General features: G+C 43.8%; 1 protein-coding gene across 3 annotated transcripts in view; it reads right to left on the bottom strand.

Annotated features, from left to right (window-relative positions):
- Window positions 1-18,427, bottom strand: part of PHACTR3 (phosphatase and actin regulator 3) — a 296,138-nt gene that overhangs the window by 165,184 nt on the left and 112,527 nt on the right. For all 3 annotated transcript variants that reach the window (XM_087720528.1, XM_087720529.1, XM_087720530.1), the window contains exon 2: window positions 3,383-3,544. In XM_087720528.1, the coding sequence (XP_087576654.1) occupies window positions 3,383-3,544 (162 nt within the window). The remainder of the gene's footprint in view (window positions 1-3,382; window positions 3,545-18,427) is intronic.

Genomic DNA, 18,427 nt, shown 5'->3' with positions numbered 1-18,427 from the left:
AAGCAGTTTACAGAGTCAGCATTTTCCCCCCAGCAATCTGGGATCCTCATTTTACCCACCTCGGAAGGATGGAAGGCTGAGTCAACCTGGAGCCTGGTGAGATTTGAACTGCCAAACTGCTGGCAGCCTGCAATCAGCAGAATTAGCTGCAGTACTACATTCTAAGGGACACAGAGGCTCAGTGGCTCAGATGCGGAGTTTGTCGATCAGAAAAATCGGCAGTTCGGCGGTTTGAATCCCTAGCACCACATAACAAAGTGAGCTCCCTTTACTTGTCCCAGCTTCTGCCAACCTAGCAGTTTGAAAGCATGTAAAAATGCAAGTAGAAAAATAGGGACCACCTTTGGTGGGAAGGTAACAGTGTTCCATGTGCCTTTGGCATTTAGTCATGCCGGCCACATGACCACGGAGATGTCTTCGGACAGCGCTGGCTCTTCGGCTTTGAAACAGAGATGAGCACCGCTCCCTAGAGCAGTGTTTCTCAACCTTGGCAACTTGAAGATGTCCGGACTTCAATTCCCAGAATTCTCCAGCCAGCTGATGCTCTTGCTTAGCAACCAAAATGTTGGCTCAGAAACTGTGGCATTTGAAGCATGCAAGTCTTAAAGCTGTCAAGTTACAAGACCCTTGCAACCCTAACCCTTTAGAAAAAAAACCCAGGGGTGTTCAAACTTGAAAGCTTTAAGACTTGTGGACTTCAATTCCCACAATTCCTCCTCCAATCATGTTGGCTCAGAAACTCTGGCATTGAAGCACGCAAGTCTTAAAGCTGTCAAGTTACAAGACCCTTGCACCCCTAATCCTTTAGAGAAAAAAAACCCAGGGATGTTCAAACGTGACAACTTTAAGACTTTAAGGTTTAGACAGGACTCTTAGAGGTGGGTGGGGCAATTGGTGAGCCAGCCAATCAGTGAGCAGCTGGCAGGGCAAGCATGGTGCGGATGGGCGGTGGGTGGGAGCTGGAACCGGTTCTAAATGGCACAGTAGATTTGTGGAACCTCTTCTATAAAAGAGGTCAGAACTGGCAGGAACCCACCCCTGGCGTGGCATCAAAAAGGAGGCTACATAGGATGTTTTGGAGCCGGGGCGAATCAGTCCAAACCGGCTGAATACACCTCTGGGTGGCAGGTTTCTGCTACTGGTTTGAGTGAACCAGTCCGAATGGGCTGAATACCACCTCTGAGTGGCAGCCGTTTGTGAACAGGTGAACCTCCTCTGATGATGTCCATGTTGGGAAAGTGTCCATGAGATGTTCACAGTATTCCTACCAGATCACTGGCTCTGAAATATTGTCTCACCTGCTTAGGGTTTCTTGGTTTAAAAGCAAATTGTGGGGTTAGGGATCTTTCAGAGACTCGAAGAGCTGCTGATAGTTGGAGTTGATAATGTTGCACAACTTAGTTTATCCTAATATAAGGCAGTTCTCAACAAGATACTTTTGCTAACAGTTGCAGAATTGTGAAGAAAGGTAGCAAATAAAACTATATTAAGATGCAGCCTTCAAAATGTTTAATCTGCTAAAGGTCAATCTATTGGGCTACCGTAATAGGTACAGAGACAGTAGAACAGTTACCAACCTTTATAATATAAGCTGTGAATCTCAACAAAAGTAAGGTTGATGAATTTTATCAATGAAGCTGAGCATGGCTGAAGGCTACATGCCGAATTCCCCAAATAATCGGGGGATGTTTATTTTAGACTCCTTTCTAGAGTCATTTTGAACCAGAGGAGGCCATCTAACAGATTGAAAAGCAACCAGGACCACTGATCTTATTCTGTACCTATGCATTAATCTTCTGTTGTACCAAAGTGGTGGAACTTTATCATACAAGCTGAGTATGCCACTTGTTCGCATTTGGCAATCCCTTGTCACACAGAAGGAACAAAGAAAAAAACAAACGAACAAAAAGCAAAAGTAGTCACGCTTGAAATCGAGTGCGGTGACGAGAAAAAATAATAATAATAGAAAGGATGAGATTTCCTAATAAGAATTATTATGTAGAGGCACCCAACTAACCAGTTCCTTGGTGTTCTGTGTTGAACTTTAAAACAAATTATATATGAAGAAAAGATGCATTATAATATCTCCTGTATCTACATCTATCCATCATCTGCCTGCCTGCCTATCTGCCTGCCTATCCATCCATCCATCCATTTCTATTTCTATTTCTCTCTCTCTATTATCTCTATCTCTCTATCTTTCTATATATCTATCTCTCTATCTATCATCCATCCATCTCTATCAGGGGTGGGTTGCTGCCGGTTTTACTACCAGTTTGCTGCGCCTGTGTGTGCAGTTCAATGTAAATTGTTCTTCACGCATGCGCAGAACAATTTACAGTGAACTGCGCATGTGCGGTCACTATAAAACAACATGGTGGCGACATCAGCGGTGGTGAGGAAACTGGTTCAGGGGCATGGTAAGCCTGGGTGACTACTGGTTCTACGACCCAGGAAAAATACCACTACCGGTTCAGCCCGGTTCGGCCGAGGAGCAACCCACTTCTGATCTCTATCTATCTATCTATCTATCTATCTATCTATCTATCTATCTATCTATCTATCTATCTATCTATCATCTATCTATCATCTATCTATCATCTATCTATCTCTATCTATCTATCTATCTTCTAGCTATCATCCCTTTCTATCTCTATTTATCCATCCATCATCTCTCTCTCTAATCTCTCCCTATCCCCCCCTCTGTGTGTCTGTGTCTGTGTGTGTGTGTGTGTGTGTGTATAAACAGACATGTTTTTTTCCTCTTTCAACTATCATGGGAATTGATTAGATTCCCATTATCATGGGAACTAGGCTAGACTTCCAAAATGTTTGTTCAACTGCACTTCTGAAATTGTATCAGCTACTTCCCACATAGTTTCCATTAAGGCACCGGCCTTTGACATTTGCTGCTTAAAGAACAAAAGCCACAATTCTCAGGACAGCTGTATTTGGAACCCTAGAGCAGTGTTTCCCAACCTTGTCAACTTGAAGATGTCCGGACTTCAACTCCCAGAATTTTCACTAGCAATAGCAACAGCACATAGACTTATATACCGCTTCATAGTGCTTTACAGCACTCTCTAAGCCAGTGTTTCTCAACCTTGGCAACTTGAAGATGTCCGGACTTCAACTCCCAGAATTCCCCAGCCAGCATTCGCTGGCTGGGGAATTCTGGGAGTTGAAGTCCGGACATCTTCAAGTTGACAAGGTTGGGAAACACTGCCCTAGAGAATCCTTTCTATTTTGGCCACACTTGCAAACAAGTGTGCAATTGTATGGTCCTGGCATACACAGCAATCTGCCTCCCAACTGCCCACTTACAAGGAAGTCCGGCCCTTAACTTTGTTCTGCCATACAGGTGATGATGCCTCCCACTTACCTGTAGATGACTGCTTCAGTTTCTCGTTCTTCTTTTTCCTCCACTTCCATGGTTTGAAAATCCTGCCCAACGTGGCTAGCTTGCTATTCCTTCGGACAGGAGGAGTTCGGATCCCTGAGACCAGATATTCAGAACGCACGGCGGGGGATTGATCCATTTCCTCTGAGAGAAAAGGAGTGAGAGAAAACAATGTTAGCGGTGAAGGAAAGGAAAACATCTCGAAGAGATTGAAGGACGGTTACGCTTGATGTTGCGAAGGACAGGTTTTTTTTTGTCATTTTGCAGAAAAGTCATGCTTAATTGGGTTCCTATGTCGGAACACACAAAGGAAAAGGAAAAGGAAAAAAGCTGGAGTTAACTCCCAATCCTATTAAATAAGTAAAAGTAGCTCATTTGGCATTAATGGGAGCATTTATTTTCTTCTGTCAATAGCAGACATACTCTGCAATCTATCTCTGGTTGAAGTTCCCCGTTCTCTACTAAAGTTCCAATAGGTCACTCTGTATCTGTGATGGCGAACCTATGGCATGTGGGCCACAGATGGCACACGGACCCCTCTCTGCGGGCACATGAGCCATCACCCAGCTCACTCCACCTCCCACTGGCCAGATGATTTTTGGATCACTGCTGCTCATGCGGACTGGTTCACTCAAATCGGTAGCAGAAAACTGCCACCCAGAGGTGTATTCAGCCGGTTTGGACCAGTTCGCCCCAACTCCAAAACGTCCTATGTAGCCTCCTTTTTGATGCCACGCCAGGGGTGGGTTCCTGCCAGTTCTGACCTCTTCTATAGAGTATCTTTTTACTTATTTATTTAATTTGTATGGACATTCATCTCACATGTGTGACTCTAAGCAGCTTATAGTAAAAACTAGAAAAACTACATGAAATACATGCCATACAAAATCTAAAAACACAGCAGATGAGCATCATGCCTGACAAAAAAAAAACACCTACGTTTACCATAATTAAAATATAGAGAAGGATATGTGTCTATGTATATGTCCTTTCTGTCATAATACATCTTGTGGGCTTCCAAAATCTAATAAAATCCCAGCACATGGCATCAGAAGAAAGTTGCAATTACAGACATTTTTGTTTTGGGGTTTTTTTTCCCCCTCTTTTGATGTTTTCTTGTTGTGCAATTTTTTTTCATTCTCTTTGGTGATTGATCATTTTTATGTTATGCATGTTTGTTTGAAAATGGATTAATAAAACAGGGCATCATGGAAAATAAGAAGACAGAGACAGCTTTTTTCGTGAGGTTTTTTTTCCCCCAGATGAAGAAACCAGCGAGGTTGCCACAGGATAGAGATGCAGAACAGGAAAAACAAAAACACAGGATGGCATCTTGTGTAATTTGGCAAGAGCAAAAGAAAAGGAAAAAATGCCAAAACATTTCAAACTAATCCAAAGTCTCTCTGACCTAATGTGGTAGAAAAACAAGTCACTTTTGTAGGGTAGATAATTTAGCCCAAGATTAGCATAACTCTGACATATTAAACTAAAATTTCATACAAGTCTAGACACAACATTGGGATAGACGGTATTTTAAAAGGTGCAAAGACACACAAGTTCGAGTGTAACCTCTTCCTTACAAATAAGTTGTTAAGGCTTCAACTAAACAAAATCTCCACCCGACAGCTACACCCAGAGGTGAGTTCCTACTGGTTCAGACTGGTCATTACAGAGTAGAGAGATACAGAGACCTACATTGTACAGAGGCTGAGCAAAAGTTACAGAGGCCAAAGCAACTCTTATATACAGTTCAGCAAGTCTAAGCCACACCCAGGCTTCAAAACTGTCTCTTGTGAGCCTTTAGAAACAAATACTATATTTCACTTTCCCAACAGTCCCCATTGGCTGACCTGTCACCATGTCTATTCCAGTCTATGAATATACTCTGGCATGTTCTAGGTGGGATAAGTCACTCAGAGGTAGGATCGTCTTTGTGGCTCACTAACTATCTCCAGTATAGAATGCCCCCACCTGGAACCTGGCCATTGGGCAGAGCTAGGTTTTCTTTCGCAGAATTGGGGGGTCCGTATAGTCCATCTAAATATATTCAAGGCAAGAAACAAACAAACAAAATCAAAAGGTATCTCTGAACCCCTCCCAACTTTCTCTCTCAACAGTAAGCCATGTTACTGGAGACTGTGATGCTTCAGGAAAGGCTTGGCATGATGCTTAGGGAAAATTATTGTATTGTAGAATTCTGGATTCATGAATTTCAAAGATTAGCAACTTGCCAGGATCTCTTCAGAAATCAGCTTGATAATTGGGTCTCCTCTTATTGGTGTGAAAACCTGTTAGGATAGGACGTACTGTGCTCTGGCTTAAAATAAGGGACTGAATTGATGTTTGAAAAATGGTTGTTTTCTCTTGAGTAAAGCTCATGGAAGAAAGTGCCTAATTGCCTCACTGGGCAATGAGACAACTTGCTTTCTGGAGTGAATAAACTTATATCCATGATGGCAAATCTGTGGCATGCGGAGCCTTTTCTGAGGGCACGTAAGGTGTTGCCCTATCAGCTCCAGCGCACATGCATGTGCTGGCCAGCTGATTTTCGGCCTTGGGTTTGGCCGGTTTTTGCCCCCAAGAGGCTTCCCTGAAGGGCGAAAAACTGCCCAACCCACAAACTCGGGAATGGACTTCCCTGAAGCCTCCAGAGGGAGAAAAATGGCCCAATGGGCAACCTGGAAGCCCGTTCCCGAACTTCCGGTTTGCGTGTTGCCTCTGAAAGCCTCTGGAGCCTGGGGAGGGAAAAAACAGACCTACCGGGCCCACCAGAAATTGGAAAACAGGCTATTTCTGACCTCCTGAGGGCCTCTGGGGGGTGTAGGAGGCTGTTTTCACCCTCCCCAGGCTCCTAGAAAGCCTCTTGACCCGGAGGGGGGGAATGGGCCTACCAGGCCCGTTTCTGGCCTCCAAGAAAACTGTGAGCGCATGCCCAGGGTCGTGGGGGGGTGGGTGACATATGCATGTGCAGGGGGCATGGGTGGAGGGCATTAAATTTTGGGGGTGGGCACATGAGCGTACGCGATAGCGTGTGCGTGTGTGTGTGCTTTTGGCACCCGAGGTGAAAAAGGTTCACCATCACTGACCTCTATGATCCCTACTTTCCATTAAAAAAATCCCAACCTTTTTGATTGCCTGTTCTGCAATACAGTTAGTCCTCAACCTACGACCACAATTGGGACCAACATTTCTGTTGCTAAGCAAGGAAGTTGTTAAGTGAGTCGCTTCTAATTTTATGACCTTTTTGCCATGGTTGTTAAGCAGTTAAGTGAACCACGGGTCATTAAAGTGAATCCATCTGCACCCATCGACTTTAGTTGTCAAAGGTTGGCTGGGAAAGTCACAAACGGTGAACTCACAAACCCAGGATGCGGTAAATAGATGCTGATTATCAAGCACCCATATTTTGTTCACATGGCCATGGGGATGCTGCAATGGTCATAAATGCAAGGACCAGTCATATCATAAGTCACTTTTTCAATACCGTTTTATCTTTGAATGGTCATGAAACAACTAGGTGTAATTCAAGGATTACTGGTATCATGGATGATCCAATTATTTACCTTTCGTGTCTATTAAAGCTTCCTCTATAATAGCATAATTATTTTTGCAACATACTCTAATATAGGTGTAAGAAGGCAGGAAAAGCTAGATTGGATTCCAAATGCAGTCCCTGCTGAGCATGGTTGATTCCAGAAAAAGCCAATTAGGGTTAGATCCAGTTAGTATCTGGATGTGTGATTAAGGCCCAAAGGACTAGTCTGGGGAAATAATGTAAAATAAGATGATTGCAAAACATTTCTTCAGTATTGCCCAAGAAAACACCAAAAAGATAGTCACGAAGAATTAGCTAGGTTTGAGACAGACTTTATTTATTTATTTATTTATTAGACTTATATACCGCTTCATAGGGCTTTCAGCCCTCTCTAAGCAGTTTACAAATTTTTTTTAGCAAATTGAGTCAGCAACTTGCCCCCACATTTCACCCACCTCGGAAGGATGGAAGGCTGAGTCGACCTTGAGCCGGTGAGATTTGAACCGCTGAACTGCATATCACAGTCAGCTAAAGTGGCCTGCAGTACTGCACCCTAACCACTGCGCCACCTCGGCTCCTTTTATAAGAAGCAAATCAGAACAAACCTGGTTAGAGGTTGGATGGGATTTGGGATAGTTTATATTTGCTTTGGGTTCATCTGTGATTGTAGTGTGCTAAGGTAATGATTTAATAGTTGAACAGCTGCTGTGATGTTGTAATGCTGTAATGATGATGCAATGGTAGCAACGAGCCAGCAGGGTTATTTGACTGCTACCGCTTTAAGAGACTGTAATATGAAAGAGGCCCTGTGAGGGTGTATCTCACTGTCTGTGTGTGCTTCTGTGCTATAGTTGATGATTGATTGCCTGACTTTGCCTAGTATATGTATGTATATATTCCTTGTAGATAAACCACTATTTGAAAGACAAACCTGTTTACTGTATTTTGCTCCTGGGTTGTCTCAAAATAGTCACACTGTGTGCACTCTGACATAGGGATTATATTCAAATATAGCAATACTTGGGAAAAAGTAATTGAATTCTCTGAGAATAGCTTTGTTGATTTCAATTTACAAAACGGGGATATTCTTGGAATATATTTTTTTCTTAGAGCTTTTCCCACAATTGCAAGGACTGTTTTTTTGGATCAACCTAGTGTTAATCTATTGGTTGTGACAGGAATTGACCAAATGTCTTATTGTCCGAATCTCATGGACATCATGGACTGAGAGATTAGGGACTGACCCAAATTTCATGCCTAAAGCGGGACTAGAACACACAAATCTCCTGGGGATTGGCCCAAAGTCACCCATCTGGTTTTCATGCCTAAGACAGAACTAGAATTCACAGTCTCCTGGTTTCTAGCCTGGAGCCTTAGCCACTAGATCAAACTGACTGGTTTGTTGCCTATGCGCTTCTGGCATGGTTATTCAAAGGCATGATATATGTATTTTTTCCCTGGTTACTGAATCTTCTTAAAAAGGGAGAAGATGGAAGTTCATGGTGGGTAAACATTGGATGTTTACAAATAGATGATAACATCTGAAGGCAGTGGTGGGATTCAAATAATTTAACAACTGGATCTCTGCCCTAATGATTGGCTGGGTGGGTGTGGCCATGGTGGGTGTGGCCAAGGGGTGTGACAGGCATCACTTGGCCTCCTAAAACCACCACCCCCCCCGGAGCAAAAACGGGCTAGGGGGGTCATACCACCCCACCACACCCCATTTTTTGCCTAGTAGGCCTCCCTACAGCCTTCTGGGAGCAAAAACGTGCCATGGGAGGACTCCTGGAATAGGCAGGGCAGTAAGGGGTGGGCCAGCCAGCAATTTAACAACCGGGTCTCCCAAACTGGCCTGAACTGGCTGAATCTCACCACTATCTGAAGATCTTATGAAATACTATGAATGGGGCAGAATGATGATATGAAAAAAAGGCCTCACGTGGAAGAAGAAACTGGACATGCCTTTTTATATACACCAAATTATCTTGCAGATGGATGGATAGATGCATGATTGGGGGGGGGGTATCTACAATTTCTTAGAATGCTCTGCATTACCAGTCTTTGCTTCCTGACTAATAACTTCATGATGCAACAGAGGAATTAACTGGTGTTATACAAGTGCAAATACAATTTCCTGAATAATGAACCTGTCAAAAATTATGAACAGGAGGAGATGTGACCCCATTAATTTTTTTAAAAAAAATGGAGAGCAGTTTGATTTGAGGACAGCAGGTAGCAAGCTTTGTCTCCATGACACTTTCAAGAAAAAAAATTAGATGTTGAGTCTTTCAAAAGTATGACTCAGTCAAAAACAATTCAAAAAGGTGGCTCTGCTGACAGATAGATAGATAGGTAGGTAGATAGAGGGATGGATGGATGGATGGAGAGAGAGACAGAGATAGAGATAGAGATAGAGACAAAGTTATGGCTCAGCTGACAGACAGACAGATGATGGATGGATGGATGGATGGATGGATGGATGGATGGATGGATGGATGGATGGAGAGAGAGACAGAGATAGAGACAGAGCTATGGCTCGATAGATGATTGATAGATAGATAGATAGATAGATAGATAGATAGATAGATAGATAGATAGATGAGAGAGAGAGAGATAGGGAGATTGGGAGATAGATAGATGGATAGAGAGACAGAGATAGAGATACAGACAGAGACAGAGTTAGGGCTCAGCTGACAGACAGATGATGGATGGATGGATGGATGGATGGATGGATGGATGGATGGATGGAGAGAGAGACAGAGATAGAGACAGAGTTATGGCTCAGCATGATAGATTGATAGATTGATAGATTGATAGATTGATAGATTGATAGATTGATAGATTGATAGATTGATAGATTGATAGATTGATAGATTGATAGATTGATAGATTGATAGGTTGATAGGTTGATAGGTTGATAGGTTGATAGGTTGATGGATGGATGGATGGATGGATGGATGGATGGATGGATGGACGGAGGGAGGATGGGATGGATGGATAGAGAAAGAGACAGAGTTATATAGAGAGAGATATATAAACATAAATTGTTTGCTGTTATCTTCTAGATTATTTTTTACTTCTACTTCTATAGCCCTGAAATTCCCTGTGATCCTCTTTTCAGGTACTAACCCGGGACAATTGCCCCAAACATGCTTTTTTTTTTCAAAAGGCAACTGGCCTTTCTGGTTTTTCTTTTGAAGACATTTCACTTCGCATTCAAGAAGCTTCTTCAGCTCAGCTCAGCTGAGCGTCAAGTCCAGTTATCTCTTGAGGGGGAGGGCAGAACCTTTGGGACAGCTATGACCTGGATGACTGAGAATCTCCATAGACAACCAGGCTCAACTCTTATCTTTCAAACTTAGACGAGGTGAGCTGCTATTAGGCGGGGGGGGGGGGGGGACTTCCAGGAAAATGGAGGAAGGATCCCTTCTTGATTTAAATCAGGGTTTCCCAAATTGATCAATGACAGTATGTTGTTTATGTTGTTGTTATTATTTTTATACAAGGAGGTAGCTTAATGTCTCTGCATCCCAGAACACACCTCCTTGGAAGCCAGAAAACAAATAAACAAACAAATTTGCAGTGCCCATCTAAGAAATGATTGCCTTTCCTTGCAGTAAGGAGGGACTGGAAGTACCACCATCTCTGTTTCTCTCTCCCTCGCACTGCAAGAGTTCAATCAAGACAAGTCATCAATTACTTCTCCTTATTTATTTTTCAAAAATCCAATCTGTTGCCTTGCCTACTTGATTCACCCTCTTGTTCGCTAGCTTTCTCTGGAAGATTTAGGAGTAGTTGCTTGGGAAAATACTTTCAATCCCTCACTTCTATAGTCCGAGGGAAAATTCTAGTGCATTGATGGCTAACCTTTTCGGCGTCAAGTGCCAAAAGCACACCCATGCGCGACCCATAATGTAATGCCCGCACAACACTTCCCATCACCCCATGCATGCATGTGTGACCTCCCGTGTGCGCCCTGCATATACGTGTGCCCCTCCCATGCATGCACTTCTGTCTCCTGCATGAGCCTCCCCCGTCATGTACAGCAGACACCTGAAAACCAGCTGGCCGGTGGGAGGCACGTGAACATGCGTGGCAGAGCTAAGCTAGGGCGACGGCTCGCGTGCCTGCAGAGAGGCCCAAAGACCCTGTGTGGCAACTGTGGCTCGTATGCCATAGGCTTGCCATCATGTTTCTGGTGCCTCTCATGGCAATAATTCCTTTTATTGTACGACTTCAGGATGTTCACTATCAAAATGTTCACGAGGACAGGCTTCCTGTTGATTACACATTGTAAGTGTGTTAAATACCTGTATAAATATTATATGCAACCTCATGCTTGTGCGTGTCTCATGCTTTATCCTGGCATGTTTGTCCTTCAAAGAAGCTGTAGGTGTTTCCCTGAAAGCAAAGTTAATGATAGAATTTGTATGTTGCCCAAGTGATCAGAGCTAGGATTCAGCAGGTTCTCACCAGTTCTAGAGAACCGGTAGCGGAAATTTTGAGTAGTTCGGAGAACCTGTAAATACCGCCTCTGACTGGCCCCGCCCCCATCCATTCTGTGCCTCCCGAGTCCCAGCTGATCGGGAGGGAATGGGGATTTTGCAGTAAGCTTCCCCTGCCACACCCACCAAGCCACGCCCACAGAACTGGTAGTAAAAAAAATTGAATCTCACCACTGCCCCAGTGTAGAAACTCTGGGTGGCTTGTAACAGATAAATTATGCTCCGCATGGTCCATTAAAATTAACCAGCTTTAAATACCTAAAACCAGATGGGAATTAATGTGGGTAAAAATAACATGAGTAAATAGTAACATCCCCACAAATGTTACTATCTTCATCGCCTTTAACAAAGTGGGGGCATGCCTTACCTCACCAGAAAACTTACATATCATATCATATATATATCATCACATCATATCCCAGATACTCTGTGTGAATGTAGAGAAGAACAATCCCTCTCGCACATGCTATGGGACGTATGATGTCCTTCAACATGTATGGAGGAAGACCTCATGGTTGGCATGAGAAAATGCTGTCAACATGGCCCGATATTAGACGAATGTTGTTTAGTTTTAAGCCTATTTATTCCACATATTTTTACATGTGCTATATTTCTCTGACCAGTTTTATTCCTACTTTATTTGCTCAGTGTTGAATGTTATATGTGTATGATTTGTAGGTGCTTCTGACCCAAATAAAGAAAAATCATATCACGTGAATCTCAATTTAATAAAGAAATAAGAGTCCAGGCTGTTATTAAGACTTGTCTCCAGACTTCTAAACCTTGGTACAATTCCCAAAGGATCCCTTCTTGATTTAAAGCAGGCTTTCTCAAATCGATCAATATGGACTCATAAAAAGTCTATGAGTATATCGAAGGAGTTTATGATGTTGTTGTTGTACTGCATCAGACAAATTCCTTGTGTGTTTAATTACACTTGACCAAATAAAGTATTCTATTCTATTCTATTCTATTCTATTCTATTCTATTCTATTCTATTCTACTCTACTCTACTCTACTCTACTCTACTCTACTCTTTTTAGCATTCTTTTTACTACCGGTTTCGGGCGAACTGGAAGTTTCAATAATCAGCTGTGCAACAATCAGCAGTGCCGCGCAATTTATATTCGCTAGGAAGCAGGAAATCGCTGCTCTACTTACCTGCAGACCAGTGGTGGGTTCCTACCAGTTTGGACAGGTTCGGCCAAACTGGCAGTAGTTTGGCGGCCTGGGTCACTGGAACCAGCAGCGACCCAGGCCTGCCACACCCCCAAACAGGTTCTCCCGGCAGCGCCTACAGCGTCTTGTTTTTTGCTTCTGCACATACATAGAGCAATAAAAATTGCTCTGCACATGTGCGCACATCATACACCAAGCACGCACAGTGCACATCAAGCATGCACAGCACATATCAAGTGCATGTGCGCACAGCACACCAACAAGCAAAACAGCAGTAGTGACTACCGGAACCTACCCCTACTGCATACTCAGAAAAGGCTTCTTAATCCAATGCACATGCGCACAAAACACGCACAAAGCAACCGGTACCAGAGCGAATTGATAGCAGACTTTAGAGCATTTCACCTCTGGTTTGGGGACCCCTGGATTAAACGCACAGAAGGGACTAGACTGGAAAAGATGGTCCTTTAAATATTGTTGACCTGAGCCCCGAATGGCTTTGAATGTTATTTTGAGTTCTATTAAAGCACTTAAAATTATTCTTGGAAATCCCCTGGCAGCAAGCGCCATGACCCAACTTAATTGTTAATGCGCTGTAACAGCTCTCTGGCCAACAAGCAAGTATCACCATTTAAAACTAATTGCAGCTTCCAAGTAGTCATCAAGACCTATCCTCCGCGAGCTGCGCTGGCTGCCTGTCGATCTCCGGATGCGCTTCAAGGTGTTACTAGTCACCCATAAAGCCCTACATGGTAGTGGATCTGGATACTTGAGAGACCGCCTTCTGCCAATTACCTCCCTGCGACCAATAAGATCACATAGATTAGGCCTCCTCCGTATTCCATCGGCCAGCCAATGTCAGCTGGCAACTACAAGGAGGAGGGCCTTCTCAGTAGTAGCCCCGACCCTTTGGAACGAGCTCCCCGTGGAGATTCGTACCCTCTCCACCGTCCAGGCCTTCCGCACAGCCCTTAAGAACTGGCTAGCCCGTCAGGCCTGGGGATAAGGATAGCCGCCCCTCCCGAATGATGAATGTATGTTGCTTACTATTTTATTATATGTCTCTATGTCAATGTCTGTATTCCCCCTCCCTGATTTTATGTGAGCCGCCCTGAGTCCCCTCAGGGAAAAGGGCGGCCTACAAATATTAATAAAATCTAAAATCTAAATCTAAATCAAGGGCAGCACCAATTAGAATGTGTTACGGTAATCCAGGGTCCTTAGTAACTAAGGCAGAAGTCACTATTGTCCAGGCATGTCATTCTGAAAAGGGCCACAGCTGCTATTCCAGTGTGGCTGTGTAAAGGATCCCCTGGCCATAACCACTAATATCTGATTGAGCAGGCTTTCAGGAAAGAAATGGCAGACTAAAGACAACTCCATGAAAAGCGGGACCAACAACTGAAATGGAATGCAGAGCTGGTGAATACACCAGCTCTTTAATAATTCCTCCCTGGACAAAGAGAGGACTTGGGATCACCCACAAGTGCTCCAACAGTGGCTTCTCACAAGAAGATCACAAGATAACACTTATCTGGAGGAGCTGAGGTGGCGCAGTGGTTAAATGCAGCACTGCAGGCTACTTCAGCTGACTGCAGTTCTGCAGTTCGGCTGTTTAAATCTCACCGGCTCAGGGTTGACTCAGCCTTCCATCCTTCCGAGGTGGGTAAAATGAGGACCCGGATTGTTGGGGGCAATATGCTGACTCTGTAAACCGCTTAGAGAGGGCTGAAAGCCCTATGAAGCGGTATATAAGTCTAACTGCTATTGCTATTGTGTGGTCTCCTTGTGAGGAGCAACTGTTTAGAGGTTTAGAGGTCTGGAAGAGGAGATTAGCCATCTTACTCAAAACAAAGGAACAAAATAATAATAAAGTAATGCGATTTGAGATGTATTTATGTTTCCTTCTGATGTTTTACATGTTTCTGGAGAATGTCTCACCTGAGAATGTAGAGAGGGTTAAAATAATACAGTTCTACCCCCTGGAATACCCAGATTCTGAAAGCCAAATTTAATGTCCAAGGGGGCAAGGGGTGGTGGTGATGAATCACTGAACTTGTAGGAAAGTAACTGAGAATCCAATGCTAGAATGAATATAACTCAAGGCAGTGAACCAAAGGTGGGAATCAATTTTTTTTACTACCGGTTCTGTGAGCGTGGCTTGGTAGGTGTGCATGGCTTGGTGGGCGTGACAGGGGAAGGATACTGTAAAATCTCCATTTCCACCCCACTCCAGGGGACAGTTACTGCAAAATCCCCATTTCCTCCCGATCAGCTGGGACTCAGGAGGCAGAGAATAGATGGGGGTGGGGCCAGTCACAGGTGGTATTTACCAGTTCTCCGAACTAGTCAAAATTTCCGCTATTGGTTCTCCAGAACTGGTCAGAACCTGCTGAATACCACCTCTGCAGTGAACATACCTAAATACTCCTGCCTCCTATTTTTTCCACTCTATTGCAATGAGAGAATGACTGGCCCAAAGTAATTCGGCCAGATTTCATGCCTATGTAGGAAATGATCAGGATGAGCCTGCAAGAGGAGTCAAATGCATCATCAGTCATGAGTCCCTCCATACCCAAGAGACTTAAGTCCAGCTCACTTTGAATTCTTGTAACTCTTATCTACCATCAATTTTCTTGGACTGTTAGTAAGTCAGATTCTTGTAGAGCGCTTGTGCTTGCAAATAGATCTTTATATTCATTTGAACTGCCTGGGTCTTTTGATTTCCCTGGCACTTAACAGCCTAGAATACACAATCTCCTGGTTTCTAGGCCACCACATTAACTATTTCACTAAAATGGCTCCCTAATAATTACTCCTGAGTAACTCTTTTCGCCCGCCTTCCATTGTTCCTCTGTGCCATTTCCAGTCTGCAAAACTCCAAACCACCAGTAGAGAACAGCAAATACTGAGTTTCTGCTGACAAGACATGGTATATGTCTACCCTTGATAAATGGCACTGGACAGAAGCTCTAGAGCAGTGTTTCTCAACCTTGGCAACTTGAAGATGTACGGACTTCAACTCCTAGAATTCCCCAGCCAGTGAATTCCCCAGCTGGCTGGGGAATTCTGGGAGTTGAAGTCCGGACATCTTCAAGTTGCTAAGGTTGAGAAACACTGCTCTAGAGACAAAGACAACAAAGTTTTCACTTAAGAGCAGACCATTGTGCCTCTGTATTACAGCAATAGTGTTTCTCAACCTTGGCAATTTTAAGACTTCAACTCCCAGAATTCCCCAGCCAGCATGCCAAGCTGGAGAAACAGTGCTTAAGATATGAGATCATGAATAGAATAGAATAGAATAGAATAGAATAGAACAGAATAACAGAGTTGGAAGGGACCTTGGAGGTCTTCTAGTCCAACCCCTGCCTAGGCAGGAAATCCTATACCATTTCAGACAAATGGCTATCCAACATCTTCTTAAAAACTTTCAGTGTTTGAGCTTTCACAACTTCTGCAGACAAGTTGTTCCACTGATTAGGAAATTTCTCCTCAGTTCTAGGTTACTTCTCTCCTTGATTAGTTTCCACCCATTGCTTCTTGTCCTGTCCTCAGGTGCTTTGGATAATAGCTTGACTCCCTCTTCTTTGCGACAGCCCCTGAGATATTGGAAGACTGCTATCATGTCTCCACTAGTCCTTCTTTCTATTAAACTAGACATACCCAGTTCCTGCAACCGTTCTTCATATGTTTAGCCTCCAGTCCCCTAATCATCTTTTTTGCTCTTCTCTGCACTCTTCCTAGAATAAGATTATTCACATTGTGGTGTGCTTTCTACTGATGACTTGGCCACAAATAAGAGAGTGATGTTGGGAGATCTGTGCCATTACCAAACAGCCAACTAGAAAGAGGCACAGAGCCAAAATTATTTTGGAGTCTACTTTTTCAGAAACAAACTCATCTCACTAAGCCCATCTGTTTTGTGCTGTCTCTCTCATTCATGCCAGCAGGAATCCTTGCCTGTCAGATTTATGGGCAATAGTTATTTTTGTGCTCGGTGACAAAAAAAAAAAGAGAGACAGAGGGACCTTGATGACAAGTGAGCTTTCTGAACAACTCCAAGATTATTTCAGATGACTCTAATTCCCAATTTGAATGCAACTCTTAGACCACCACAGACACTAACTTTTCTGCTGCAGAAACATACGCCTGTTGCTGCAAAGATAATGATCTGACCTGAGAAAGCCAGTTAATAATTTAGATTGATGGATCCAGATCTTCCCGTTCACACTTGTTTTTCTGTCAATTTGGAGTCAATTTTTCAATCAATCAAATTGTCCAGAAGCACTGGATTTGAAAGTAAGAATTTGTAAAAATGTATGTCCAAGTAATTACATACACACAGAAAGAACAATTACACACACACACACACACACACACACACACACACAAATCTCTGTCCAAGAAGACTCCTGGAAGTTCATAAAATCCAGTATCAATTAAAAAAAATATAAGCCATCAGCTCAGTCACATGACTATATCAAACCAACAATCCTTACACATTAAAAGCTCTGTAGAACAGGTCCATCTTAACTTTGTATATAGTTATGGCAGGGAGGCTACCATCCAAAAGTCTGGGAAAAGGCTATTGCAAAAGATAACAATGGAAAAATATCTTCTCAACTAACATAAGAACCCAAAGTTATGTCCTGATGGACTGGATCCTTGGTCCAAGTAGCCTAGCAGCCTTTTCTCCTCTAAGCCAACTAATTACACGAGGAAAACCAGTAGACTCCCAGCAGATGGCCTCCAGAAGCACTCACACTGCCATCAAAGCTGATAGCCACTGATTCTCATGGCTTCCATGAATGGTCCAAACTCTTCTTGAAGCCAGCCAAGCTGGGAGCCAACGCCACCATAAGAAGAGCCCTTCTGAATCAGGCCCATCTGGTCCAGCAATCTGTTCTCATGGTGGCCACAAAGCACAAGGAGGATCAATCCCCTAACAGATGGCCTTCAGAAATGATCACACTGCCATCAAGACTGACAGCCACTGATACACCATATGTTTCATATGCTTTCCCCTCTTCAAACCTCTTCCCAACTCCCTACCTATAGATCGGTCATTTGTCCTACAGCTGTGATGGCTAACCTTTTTGCCATCGCGTGCCAAAAGTGGGGGGAGCGCATGGGGTCATGTGCAGGCATGCCCACACCCATAATTATTTGTGTGCGAGCCCCCTCACGTATGCATGTGTGACCCCCCGCTCCTTCTGCTTTTGGCTCATGATGGACCCATTTTTCACCTTCCCCGGGCTCCAGAGGCTTTCTAGGAGCCTGGGGAGGGTAAAAAAGGCCTCCTCTGCCCCCCGGAGGCCCTCCGGAGGCGCCAGGAACATTCCCGAATTTCCGGCTTGCATGCTGCATTGTTTTTCGCTCTCTGGAGGCTTTAGGGAAGCCTCCGGAGGGCAAAAAATGGTCAAAAATGAAAGCATGTGTGCTGGAGTTGACAGGGCAATGCCTCACGTGCCCTAACGAACAGCTCTGCATGCCACCTGTGGCATGCGTGCCATAGGTTTGGAATTCACTGTCCTACAGCTATGATAGAGTGGAGAGTAGACTTCCAGGGCCCAGAACCCAAAGATATTACAGACTGAAGAGTTCAGAAGAGGTGAGACCAAAGTCAGGAAACAACAATTGCCAGAGCTGGGATAGAGGCCCTGGTGATGCATAATGTAGTAAGGACTTCTGAGTGTGATGTTGTGGTGTTAAAAGCCAACCCCACTAAAACTGTCAAATTCTGCCATGAAAAGGTTTCATTATTTCTAAGAATACCCCCCACACAAGCAGTCTGTTCCTTAAACC

Source organism: Thamnophis sirtalis, unplaced genomic scaffold (assembly GCF_051295495.1).
Source record: "Thamnophis sirtalis isolate CommonGarterSnake01/CBP01778 unplaced genomic scaffold, rThaSir2_p1.2 scaffold_7, whole genome shotgun sequence".
Classification (NCBI taxonomy): Eukaryota; Metazoa; Chordata; class Lepidosauria; order Squamata; family Natricidae; genus Thamnophis; species Thamnophis sirtalis.
Note: the sequence above shows the minus strand (reverse complement) of the source record. Positions and strands in the feature narration are given on the sequence as shown.